Source organism: Calypte anna, chromosome 21, assembly GCF_003957555.1.
Source record: "Calypte anna isolate BGI_N300 chromosome 21, bCalAnn1_v1.p, whole genome shotgun sequence".
NCBI lineage: Eukaryota > Metazoa > Chordata > Aves > Apodiformes > Trochilidae > Calypte > Calypte anna.
In genome coordinates this window covers 5,991,216-6,003,939 of record NC_044266.1, presented here as the reverse complement: position 1 = coordinate 6,003,939, position 12,724 = coordinate 5,991,216, and the positions used below count along the sequence as shown (strand labels likewise).

The 12,724-nt window shown below is 49.0% G+C and overlaps 1 protein-coding gene across 2 annotated transcripts in view; it reads left to right on the top strand.

The window, feature by feature from the left end:
• Window positions 1-4,939, top strand: part of EPHB2 (EPH receptor B2) — a 111,393-nt gene extending 106,454 nt beyond the window's left edge. For both annotated transcript variants that reach the window (XM_030463605.1, XM_030463604.1), the window contains exons 13-16: window positions 352-501; window positions 960-1,153; window positions 1,781-1,936; window positions 4,136-4,939. In XM_030463605.1, the coding sequence (XP_030319465.1) occupies window positions 352-501; window positions 960-1,153; window positions 1,781-1,936; window positions 4,136-4,244 (609 nt within the window). In that variant the 3' untranslated portion in view covers window positions 4,245-4,939. The remainder of the gene's footprint in view (window positions 1-351; window positions 502-959; window positions 1,154-1,780; window positions 1,937-4,135) is intronic.
• Window positions 4,940-12,724: the final 7,785 nt, after the last annotated feature.

Sequence of the window (12,724 nt, the reverse complement as noted above, 5' to 3'; positions counted from 1 at the left end):
CTGAGGGGGTATCTAAACATGACCAATTGAAGGGTAGTTACAAAAAAGACAGAGCCAAACTCTTCCCAGTGATTCCAGAGGATTCCACAAGAGGCTTGGGAAGTTCCAGGTGAAGAACAGGAAAAGCTTCTTCCCTACGAAGGTGTTGCAGCCCTGTCACAGGTCATCCCTCCAAATCCTGGAAGGTTTCTTGGACTTGGCTGGACACAGGGATATCCCTGTATCCAACCTTGTGTCCATCCCTTCCTGCCGGGGCTTTGCTGGCATCTTGGATGCGCGATTATTTTGGACATTCCTCTTTTTCCCTTCCAGCTCTTCCTATTAACCATCCTCTCTGTCTTTTTCCTGCAGGGGGGGAAGATCCCCATCCGATGGACAGCACCTGAGGCCATTCAGTACCGAAAATTCACCTCAGCCAGTGACGTCTGGAGCTATGGAATTGTCATGTGGGAGGTGATGTCCTACGGCGAGCGGCCCTACTGGGACATGACCAACCAAGATGTGAGTTGTTAGGAAACCAGGAGCAGAAACACTCAAAATGGGACCATTGCAAGGCCAAGGGATGGCTACAGGGAGAACTTTGGCTTTTGTTCTGGTGCCATTGAGAAATTAGGGCTGGTGCAACAGCCATGCAGTGGGGCAGGGTTGAGGTGAGCATCCTCAGATACCCAGGGTTAACCTGGCCCTGGTTAGGAGACTGATGGCCATGGCTCATCACAGGTGGCCAGCAAGGTTGAATGTCACCTGAACAAGGCTGGCATCACCCCCCAGAACACCACGAGATGCAGAGGGCTGGGAGTTGAAGTTTAGAGGTGGTGGTGGTGGTGGCTGAGATGACAGAGAGTCCCTCTGCAGTCTGGTTGGCTGTGGTGCTCACCTCCAGGATCCAAGAAAAGAAACATTCTAAATTAAAAGAGGTTTATTTGCGAGTGCTTTGACCTCTTTTTCCCCTCTTGCAGGTGATAAATGCCATCGAGCAGGACTACAGGCTGCCACCACCCATGGATTGCCCAAATGCCCTCCACCAGCTCATGCTGGACTGCTGGCAGAAGGACCGAAACCACCGACCCAAATTTGGGCAGATTGTCAACACCTTAGATAAAATGATCCGAAACCCAAACAGCCTGAAAGCCATGGCACCTCTCTCTTCTGGGTATGGAGCTCTGTGTCCTCTCCTCCTGTGGCTTCTGGTGGCCTTTGTGTCCTGGTGGCCACCACCCCTGATCTCCCCCAGGCTGGCTGTCCTAAAGGCACTTGGCTTTTGTGGGTTGGACCTTTATAGGAAGGGCATTAAAGTTTCCCCCTCCCTGGACAGGTTGGAGCTGGTGAAGACAGCCAGTTCCTTGAGTTGGATGGTGCATTCCTAGAGGGACATCTTGGTTTCACATCCATGAGATTGCTGGGTGGGTGTGGGTGCTTTGGGAGTGCTCCATGGGGCATCTTGCCTGCTGTGGAGGCAAACAAAGCCTTGGCAGGCAGGTGGTGATCCCTGGACTAGATGACGCTACACTAACTTGTGGGAATCACTGTCCCCATGATGAGAATCTTCTTCCTCCCCTTGTGCAACCAAGGTTTTAGAGCTCCATCACATCAGCTTTGATGGCTTCGACCTTTCCTGTACCAGCTGCTCCAGAAATATTTTCCTGATGCTCTTTATAACCTACTGATCAGGGGGTTACTTCTCCATGCTGGTCCAGGTCCCTCCAGCTGCCAGGAGGTGCAGAACCAGCTGTGTTTTGGGTGCTTTCCTCCCTGCTCAGCCCCCATTTCTGTGTTTCAGGATGAACCTCCCCCTGCTCGACCGCACAATCCCGGATTATTCCACCTTCAACACTGTGGAGGAGTGGCTGGATGCCATCAAGATGAGCCAGTACAAGGAGAGCTTTGCCAGTGCTGGCTTCACCACCTTTGATGTAGTATCTCAGATGACTGTAGAGTAAGTGCCCCAAGCACACAACTGGTTGCACTGAGTTGCTCTTTATTTTCATGCAGTGTGGTTTCACTTCTATGACACTTTATAGCTATAAAGTGATAGAGCACTACAGCACTTTATATACTACTTTGTGTACTCACTTTTAGGCTACTCAGTTTCTGCAGAAAAGTTCAGTTTTGCAGTTTCTGCCTTGTCCTCTTGTCTGTCAGAGGACCGTGTGTCTGTCTCTCACTCCTGATCTATAAAATTCCATTTCCAATTAACTCCCCCTCTAAAAAAGGTCTCTAAAGATGGAACAAATGGAGATTTCAGGTCCACCTCAGGCAATTACAAACCACTCAAGAGCACTTTCAGACCCTGCATGCCTCCTGGATACATGGTTTGTGGGATGATAGAGACAAGCCTGCTGCAAGCAAAGCTCTGCCTGAGAAAGGTCTTTGAAGGTCCAGATGGTTTCAAGTTCATTCTGAATTGCCCTGCATCCAACTAAAAATGTGGCAAAATCTTAGGAAATTCTGCAGAGGAATCAGGGAGCTGAAATCCATTGGTGGGGCTCTGATACCTCCAGTGAGAGACTGGTGGTTGGTTCCAGTCAGTAAACCCAACTTAAAGCCATCTGGAAGTGCTGCCACTTTTCTGTGCTTGGTAACCAGGAAGATTTTGGGATTTGGTGCCTAATTCCAGGCTTTAAATCTCACAAAGAATCAGCCAAACTGACCTTCCCTGTCTTATTGCTGCCAGGAAATGCCCATAGCAATCCTGTCCTGATTCAGAGCATCCATGGTACAGAAGATCCCTCCAAGGCTCCAGGGATGCTTTTGGCACTCCATAGGCTGTGTTGAGAAAGCAGGAAGAGGGGCCATGGAATCTGAAGGATAGGGAGGAAGAACTTGGAGCAGACACAGGGACATCACATCAGCACCACAGTCCAACCCTACCTCCTGAATGCCATCCCTCCAGAATTCCTGGCTGAGCTTGGAAGGGACCTTAGGGATCATCCACTCCAACCTCCTTCCCATGGGCAGGGATGTTTCCTATCCAGTCAAAGCCTCATCCAGCCTGGCCTTGCCCCCTTTTCCTTCTTCCTGCTTCCATTGCTTGAACAAAGAGAAGGTCCAAAGCAAGCTCTGAAGAAAACACTTGTCACACCTCCAAGAGGATTTTTTCCACCTTTCCTTGGAGCTTCTGTTTCCCCTTCTTTGCCCCTTAAATTCCACTCCAAAACAGCCAAGGGTTTTGCCACATTTCTTAAAAGTCTGTTCCTCACACTTAAAGCAACTGAAAATCCTAAAATCACAGAATTGTCAGGGTTGGAAGGGACCTTTAAGATCACCCAGTTTGATCACCAGCCCCCCTGCCATGGGCAGAGACCCCTCCCACCAGCTTAGATTCCTCAGAGCCCTGTACAGCCTTCCAAACTTCCAGGGATGGGGTTTCCACCACCTCTCTGGGCAACTAAATCCTCTAAATCCCAAGAGTCAGGAATTCCTGACTGAGATTCATCCACCAAGAGGGAGATGAGTAGCAAACTGGGTTGGAGCCATCACAGATTGGACCAACAGAGTCATGCTCAGGCTCTTGGCATGACTTTGAATTTTCCCAGGTGCCAAATATCCATAAAAAAAAAATAGAAATAGTGCAAAAATGAGATTCAGCAAAGAGAAGCAGCAAAATCTTAGCACTTCACAGCCTCATCAGATCAAAGCAAAAGGAGCAAGAACAGCCCTGGGCTGCTCAGAGGTAGTGAGATTGACACTGCTGAGGGTGCAGCACATCCTGCTCGTATTTCTCCAGGGATGGAAAAAACTGGGTTACTGTGTCACAAAATGATTGAGGGAATCCAAACCTGCAAAGAGAGCAACAAAAGGAGGGCAGAAAACCTACAGCAAATTCACTTGGAAGCAGTGAGCAGGGGCTGAGAGGGTTGGATTGCACCAGGCTCTTTGGTTTCACCCCCTCTGCTGAGGTTGTCGAGAGCCTGGGATGCTGCAGGTGGAGGGAAAATGGAAAAATTGGGAGAACAAGCCAAAAAAAAAAGTCAAAGTGCAGGTTTCACCCTCTGCTTTGCACTTGTGAGTCAATCTGTGGGGACTTCAGGTCCCTCCACACCAGGCTCCAGGGGGATGCTCAGACATGGGCTTGTTCTGCTGTGAAAGTTTGATGATTTTCATGGTGGTTTTTTTGTTTCTTTTCCTCCCAAAGGGACATTCTACGAGTTGGGGTCACTTTAGCAGGACACCAGAAGAAAATTCTGAACAGTATCCAGGTGATGAGAGCACAGATGAACCAAATCCAGTCTGTGGAGGTTTGAGTGATGTGTCCTCCTCCTCCTCCTCTTCCTCCAGGCTCTGCTCCCCTTTGCCCCTGTGTGTCTGAGCTCCAGGTCTTGAGTGTTCTGCATGGACCAGAGACAAGCAGCTGCTCTGAGGATCATGGCAAAAGGAAAAAATGCCCTGGCATTAATACTGAGAAGTCACCCAGAGCTTCTAGAATCAAAGCAATGGAAAAAGGGAACGAAAAAGAACAACAACAACAAAGAAGCTACTGTTTTGGAAAAAAAAACCACAACAAACCCACAAAAAAACCCCAACAAAAAGAAACCTGTGAAATGTTTTTAAATAATAAGCAATTGCATCCTTGAAAAGGGCTCCAAGGCCAATGGGAGTCTCCAAAGGAAGAGAAAATAGCAGGTTCATCTCTTTCCTCTTGCACAAGGCTGCTGCAGCTGGGCCCAGACACCTCTGGAGCAATGAGACTTTTTCAAGAAGATGAATGCAAGAAGATGAAGAATCATCAAGAAGATGAATTCTCAAGGTGTGATGAGAAGCACTTCCCTTTCTCAGGTGGGATGGGGGCTCTGGGGATGTCCTGGAGCCAACAGTCCTTCCAGAAAGCCCCTCTGAGCAAATCAAAGGGGAGAGAGAGCTGAAGCTCTTTGGTGCTGTGGAACCAAGTGCATCTCAGAAGCTGATATGGACTGCTTCAAAAGTTGAAGACTTTTTTTTTTTTTTAAAAAAAAAAACAACAAAAAAACCCACAAAAAAATCCACAAACAGAAATAAACTGAGACTAGAAGAGGCTGTTTCTGACAAATGAGAAGGAATCTGTAACACTTGGGGGGTGGGGATGGGGCCAACCAACCCTTTTTCCATCTCTTATTTTCTCCTCTCATGGAACAGTTTTGTGAGTGACAAGTTTCCTAAGGGTCCATCCAGCCCCCCCAATGGCATCATTGTCTCATACATATCATATGCACAAGACTTTTAGTGATGTCCTCACTAGATGCCAATGATCTTTTCCCAGAAGACTTCCCAAGTACAGTATGTAGTAGTTTTTGATTACAAATGCTGACGTGTACCTTTATTTTTCAGTTGTCATTGTTGGGAGATTTCTCCTTTTCCCTTCTTTTGTTTTCCCACCAGTTTGTGAGTTTTGGGGGTTGGGAATTTTTTTTTTTTTTTTTTTTGGTTGGCTGGGTCTTTTTTTTTTTTTTTTTTTTTTTTTTTTTTAAATGAACAAGAAATGAGATCTCCAAGCATCATATCAATTCAAGAGCTTAAACAATCCCTTCCCTGGGGAAGGAATAATTGCAGCTTATAGACAATTTGCCAGGAGAGAGAAAAAAATTTTTATATGCACATTTCCTCCTGTTTGCTTGGTTCTTATTTTAGATTTTGTCATGGCCCAAGGGGGGGGGGGGTGGTGTTCAAACTTTTGCCAGTTTTGTGCCAAGATGAAACGAGCACCTGCTTGATTCAGGGCTGCAGCATCACAGAGGGCTTGGGGAGGGGATTTAAGGGGGGAGGGAGGGAAAGATGGGGAGGACAGATAGGGTTTGGGGGCTGTGACTCCACAGCTGGATCTTGGAGCCCTTTTGGGGAATTTCTGGCTGCTTGGGGAGCTCTGAGCTTGGTGTTTGTACCCCCTGAAGGCAGGGGAAGCCCCAGCCTCTGAGAGGAGCTGGTGGCAGGAGGGTTCTGGGAGTGTGGATGATGTTGGCTTCCAGGTTGGGGATGGTTCAAGCTCAGCAGGTGGTTTTTTGGGGGTCTTCAGGGTCTTTGGGCACTTCCCTGGATGATGTGCTGGGAATCACCTGGGGGAGAACCTGGGACAGCAAAAACTCTGAGCTGGGAGCCCAGCTCTCCAGAGGCAAATTGTGGTAGGAGCTGAATGGTCAGTGAGTGGATTTCTAAATAATTGAAATAAATGGTTAATTACCAGCTCTTTGGTGGGTGTAAGAACCACCAAGCAAGTGCAGGGTGGGGTACAACTGAGAACTGGGCTCATTCTCCCTGTTGAGCATCAGATGAAAGCCACCCCTGGCCACATGGGACATTATCCCACAGAGCTTCTGGCCGTGGCCACATCGTTGGTGTTTCTAGGACCTTGTCTGGCATTTCATGGCATTCCTAGGGCCCTCCCAGCAGCATGGGGTGTTGTTCCCTGGGAGCTGGTTTGCTGGATTTGCCAGGAGCTGAATCCAAAAGGAAGTGTGTCTGCTGAGGATGGAAACCCCAAGCTGTCTGGCCCTCCATGGCCAGACTCCATGTCCCTGGGCTGCTTATGGAATATCAGGCTATTTATAATATTCTTGGCATTTCCCACTTGCAGCCCAGACCCAACAACTTGTGAGTGGCACCACTCTGCCCTAGTCCTCTGCTCACTCCTCCTCTCCCAGTGCTTGGTGCCCAAGCTTCAGCAGAATTCCTTGGAGGAATTTTCCCTGAAAATCTGAAAAAAAAAAACCCTAAAATCTCTAGTGCAGGGCTGTGCTTTCAGTTGGATAAATCTGTTCTTGCATCCAAAAGTGCATCTGTAGCTCTGGGGACTTCAGAGCAGCTTTGTGCTGGGGACACAAGGACACCTCCTGTGCCCAGTGTCCCCAAAGTGTCCCCTCTGGCAGTAGTTTTGTTGCTCCATGTCACTTTTGGAAGGCAGAATGTGATGGGGAGTGAGGGCTGGGGGAGCTCTTGGCATGAAACCAGGCTGAGGGATTGGGGTTGTTCAGCCTGGAGAAGAGGAGGCTCCCAGGTGAGCTCAGAGCAACCTTCCAATATCTGAAGGGGCTGCAAGAAAGCTGGGGGAGGGCTTTGGACACGGGGGGGTAGGGAGAGGACAAGGGAAATGGGTTAAAACTTGGAGAGGGGAGATTTAGGCTGGAATTTAGGAAGAAATGCTCTGCTCTGGAGCCAGGAGGAGAGAGTTGGGGGTGTTGAGGCTGGAGAAGAGAAGGCTGCAATGGGGAGACCTTAGAGCACCTTCCAGTGCCTGAAGGGGCTCCAGGAAAGCTGGGGAGGGACTTGGGACAAGGGCCTGGAGGGATGGGATGAGGGGGAATGGCTTGGAACTGGGAGAGAGAGGGGAGATTGAGGTTGGAGATGGGGCAGAAATTGTTTGGGGTGAGGGTGCTGAGCCCCTGGCCCAGGTTTCCCAGAGAAGCTGTGACTGCCCCATCCCTGGCAGTGCTGAAGGTTGGATGGGGCTTGGAGCACCCTGGGCTGGTGGGAGGTGTCCCTGAGCATGGCAGGGGGGCACTGGGGGAGGCTTTAAGGTCCCATCCTGGTTCAGCCTGTGTATCTACTCAAGGCTTTTAATGGTCAGGAAACAGCTTTGCAAGAGCAGGGTGTAAAACTCAAAGATGTCACCTAAAACCACCCAAAATGCTGGGAGAGGGCACCCAGAGAACCAAGAAGCTGCTCCCTGTCCTGGGGAAGTGTGAAGCTGTGCTCGGAGCTGCTCATCTGGGGTGTTCCCATCTCACCTGGGGTGTTCCCATCTCACCTGGGGTGTTCCCATCTCATGTGAGGTGTTTCCATCCTCACGTGGGCTGTTCCCATCCTCACCTGGGATGTTCCCATCGTCACGTGGGGTGTTCCCATCTCATGTGGGGTGTTCCCATCTCACTGTAGCTGCTGTGTCTGAACAAGGAGCAGTTGTCCTTGGAGGTCAGGCTGAGGGATGCAGGGTGCTGTGCCTGCAGCTGCCTGTAGAAAACTCACCAGGAAATTCCCATGGGGCACCTGATGCCCTTCAGTTGTCCTTCCCAGACAATTCTTGCCTCTTCTCTGCCTTCCCTTCCATTCCAGCAGGCACTAAGGAAGAGCAGTGGGCACCCAGCATCCCTTCAGGGCCAGGTGTTGTTAGACAGGGCTTGGAATGGGCACTTCAGGTCTTCTTCATCTGGAGATATTTTATCTCCAGGCACTGAATCTCCTCACTAGATACACATCTACCTACCAGACCCAACCCACTGTGAAGGAAGGGACAGAGAAATCACATCCTTGGCTTTTTCTTCTGGTCCAAACCCCCCCCAGGGTTGGTACCAAAGCAGCCCCTTCCCATCCCTTTATGCCAGGCACTGCTGCCTGCATTTCACTGCAGGATTACTGGAGAACTGGACCTGCAATGGAAGAACTTCTGTAAAACTGCTGTTTTCTCCATCCCACAGCTCTCTTGGGTCAGTCCCTTGGTTGTCAATGCCTCTGGCACAGGCTCCAGTGGAGGGCAGAGGCACTGGAGTGATTTAAACCTTGATTTCATGGACATCAAATGTAGTCTGGTGAAATATGGGTCTAGAGGGGAAAATCCAGCTTGGTGGGGAGAAGGCTCTTGCTAAAGCTGACACTGTGAAATAAGAGCTGTGCATGGGTGTCTGCAGGAATACTTAACAAACATCAGCACAAGGGGATTTTCAGGCAGCTTGGTGGGATTTTCACATTTCCCCTGCACTTTTCAAGCTACCTCCCAGACCTTCCTCCCTGGAGGTCTTCAAGCCCAGCTTGGATCAAAGCCTTGGGCAAGCTGGGCTGGGTGAGAGGTGTCCCTGGGCATGGCAGGAGGTTGGAGGAGATGATGTCCAAGGTCCCTTCCAACCTTATTCTAGGATTCTGTGATTTTATGACCTTGCTTTCACCTCTTCTGTTTCAGCCCTGTCTGGTGATGGAGAGCTGAGCAGGATCCAGGCTGAGAAAAGAAAATTATTTGGCCAGGGATAAATTCAAATGCTGCAGAGCATCCCAGGGCAGAGTGGAGCAAGCAGAGCAGGGGTGGACAGTGAAAAGTTCCAATATTTTTAGTGGCTCATTTTCAGCTGTTGCCCTTTTTGTGGCAAAAGGAGAAAGAAGGCTGTGAGATGCAGCACTGCCAGGAGGACTCCCTGTGCCAGTTGTGGGAACACAAAAAGGGGCACTATGGATAAATTATCTCCCCCCCTCCCCAGTAGGATCTCAGAACTACCTTCCAGAAACTTCATGGGTTTTTTTTTTTTGTTCTCAGCAGCTGAGGAGCTTGCTGGCCACAGTCTGGCTGCTCCTCTCCATCACATCCTCACCACATCTGGGTAAATGGGGCTGGCACAGGGTTTACCAGTTAGGCACTGGTCTTCCCATTCCCATGGAGCTTTTTATCCCATGCTGGGGCAGCAAGAAGAGCTCCAAGTGCCTGGGAGCACATGGAGTGATTCCCCCCATGGGGCAGGGCAGAGGGGGATGCTGCATCCTCATCTACCTCAGGCTTGGCCATAAAGGGGCCACCAAAATGTCACATCCTGCTCTCTGCAGTGGCAGCTCCAGCACAGAGTGAGGATGTTTTATCAGCATCAGGTGCTGGCTGCCCCAGTAATGCTTTTCCCACCTCCCTTCAAGGTGTTTGAATCAGTTCTTTGAGTCAGTGCTAAAGGAAAGGTTCTTTCCCAGTAAGCATCACCCAGGCTGCGGTGGCTGAGGCAAGAAAACCTCTTGGGGAGTTTGGGGCAGTGGAGAAAACTTCTTGTTCTATTTTTCAGGTTGATCTCTTGGAAACCTGGAGTCAGGGTTTGAATGCTGCATCCTTAGCAGTTGTATCCTCTAATGATATCATAAATCTGTGCCTGCCATGTATGGATGGATCCAGAGTGGCTGGAAATATCCCTGTTGTCTGCTTTGCTTTACTGGAGTCTATTTGAAAACTTTATTTCCTCTCCCTTCCTGCGTGTCTAACTTGAGGCTGATTTACTGCAGGTCTTTCTTCCAGCTCCAGAAATTTTACATACTTAACAAGTTCTTCCCATGCAGGATTCAGCATTTCCTCCTTCAGAGTTATCTGAGCAACTAATGGAGCATTGACTTCATTTTTTATCTTCTGCTGGCAGCTCCCCAGTGCCATACAGGGGATCATTCCTGAAAATGAGCTTTGCTGGGCCACCCTCCTCTTCCTGAGCTGCTCCAGGACATGCTCACAGAGCTTTGTATCCATCACTTCAGCCAAATGACATCCTCAGAGCTGCAGGATCTGAGCTCTCCCTCCCAGTGCTCAGCCCCGTCAGATCCTCCTTTCTCCCATCATCTCTCCAGCTTGGTTCCATCATCTTCCCAGTTCAGTGCAGTTCCACCCCTGGCTGTCCCACAAGCAATTCCCACCCAATTATTCTCTTCTCTATTGCTGATTTCTTCTTGTCACTGCTGAGAGGTGCTGGAATCCTCCTACTATGCAGAATTCATGTGGGGTTTTTAATCTCAAGCCACATTTTGTGCTTCTCTTCAGACTTTTCCAGAATAATTTCCCTTCTTGGAGACAGGACAAGGTTTGGGCTTTGTTGGCTTTCAGTGTGTGTTGCAACCTTCCATAATTCTCCTAGAAAACCCTCTTCCCTCTGCATACATTCTCTGGGATTTACCTAATTGCTCTTCCTCTCTTTTTCCTTCCAGCTCCACTGACAAATGATATCTGCAGAATTTGGGGACTGGAAGCATGAAGTCTCCCCACAAATCTTTGTTTGTCTTACAATTGATTCAGCAGTTTCTCTCTCATTTTTTTTTTCTTTTTCTTTTTTTCTTTTGTTTCTTTGTTTGTTTTTTCCCCAATTCTGGAATAAATGCCTCTGCTCTGGGGGAGGGCAGCAGCATTCCCACTCCTGTACCCCTTCCTGATCCCTGCTCACCCCAAGCACAGACTTTGAGGTTCATTGTGCCCCTGATTTCCATTCCTGCAAACCAGGGCTTGACCTCGTGTGCCTCATTATTTATTTGTTTTTCAGGACTTCCACTTTGCCTTCATGAAAAAGACCAAGAAATGTTTGGTTGATCCTTTTTTCCACTTCTTTCATCCCAGTTTATTTCAGGAATTTTTGCAGTTGCCTCCACTGCAACTTCTACCTCTAATCTCAGTCCCCAGCTCCTGCACTGGCATCACTGATGGTTCCTTCTAGGTCTGGGATTAAACTTTGTTGAGTCTTCAGTAGCCAAACAGCAATTTTAGCAAAAATCATGGAAGGAATTCCAAGAGGACTGGGGGGAAATAGGTTCTTCTAACCAGAAGCTGACAGGCAATTCCCTCCTTCCCCCAAGCTGCTTTTCTTCTGCTCTACCTTCAGCTTGTGGTCCCCTGAGCCTGGGGGATGGAGGGTGACAAAAAAAAAAAGCACCAGACCCCCCTAAAAAGTGTCACTCAGGCATTGGGGACAGCAGCCTGGGATGGATGGTGTGGCCCATCCAACCCTCACCTGGATGTTCCAGAGGGGGGGAATAAATGTGAAGCTGATTATTAACAAGTATTAGCACTCAGTAGCCTCCACATGAGGATGTTGCTGTGAGCCAGAGAAACTCTGATGTACTTACATGCTGGCTGTGTGCTCCTCAGTTCCAAAGGGATCCATGGAAACAAGGAAATAGTCAGGGATGGGCCTCAGGAAGAGCCAGGAGTCTTTGGGAGCTATAAAAGAGAAATAAATTCATGTGTCTGGCAGAGCTCAACCATGATGGCAGAAAATTCTGTGCCCTGAAATCAGGAAAGATGTGAATAAAGGGGACTGAGCAGCAGTCACTGCTTCTCACAATCCAAACACCAAGGCAGGGAATGTTCTTGCCTGCAAAGCACAATGATTGAAGTTTGGGACTCATTGACTCCATGGATGCAATGAGTCCCAATTTCTCCAGAAAATGGGGAGAAATCTGTGGGAGGGAAAATCTGTGCCACACAAAAATGCCTCTTCCAGATTTTCCGTGTCGTGGGTGCCCAGGGGTGGGGGGTGTATTCCTTTGGTACCCCCCTATCCCTGGGAATGACACATTTGAAATCCCTGGAAAGCCCCAGTGCTCTACTGAGCAGCACTGATTTGCCATTCTTCACTCTTCCTGGTGAAGGTTTTTTGTGAGGAATGTCAGAGGACTTCCCATGTCAGAGGAATTCCCCATTTGCTTCCTCTTCCCAGTTCATCCCAGGGAATCCCAGCAGGAAGGGCACAAGAAAGGAGAGTGGTGAGCCATGCTCTGGATGTGGAAACTCTCCATGGAAGCATCCTTGTCTCAGACCTTCTTTTATGAGATGAGATGAGATGAGATGAGATGAGATGAGATGAGATGAGATGAAATGATATGAGATGATATGAGATGATATGATTTGATTTTTAGGAATCAGAGAACCTGATTCCTAGAGAGGGCTGCTGGGGTAAGGAGAGGTCCCTTCCCTTTTTTCCTTCCTCTTCTCTGGGTTGGTTTCTGACACCGGTGCAGTGATGAGCTTGGGTATCCATCCCTGAGTCCAAATGGTCCCATGAGAGCTGCCTCACAGATGGAAATGCAAAAAAAAAAGGAGCCTGGGACAAACTGCTAACCTGAGCAAAGAGGTCTCAATGCAATGGGCTGGGGACATGTGTGACATCCCAGAGTCACCCCAGAGCCAGTGTTGAGTGGGGGAACTCCAGAACAAGCTCCAGATGGATGTAAAATCCAAAGTTCTGTTCTTGGGGGATAAGTTGTTCTTGGGGACAACTTAGAGCTGGAAGGGAAAAGAGCAGAGCTGCTGATTCTCTAAGCT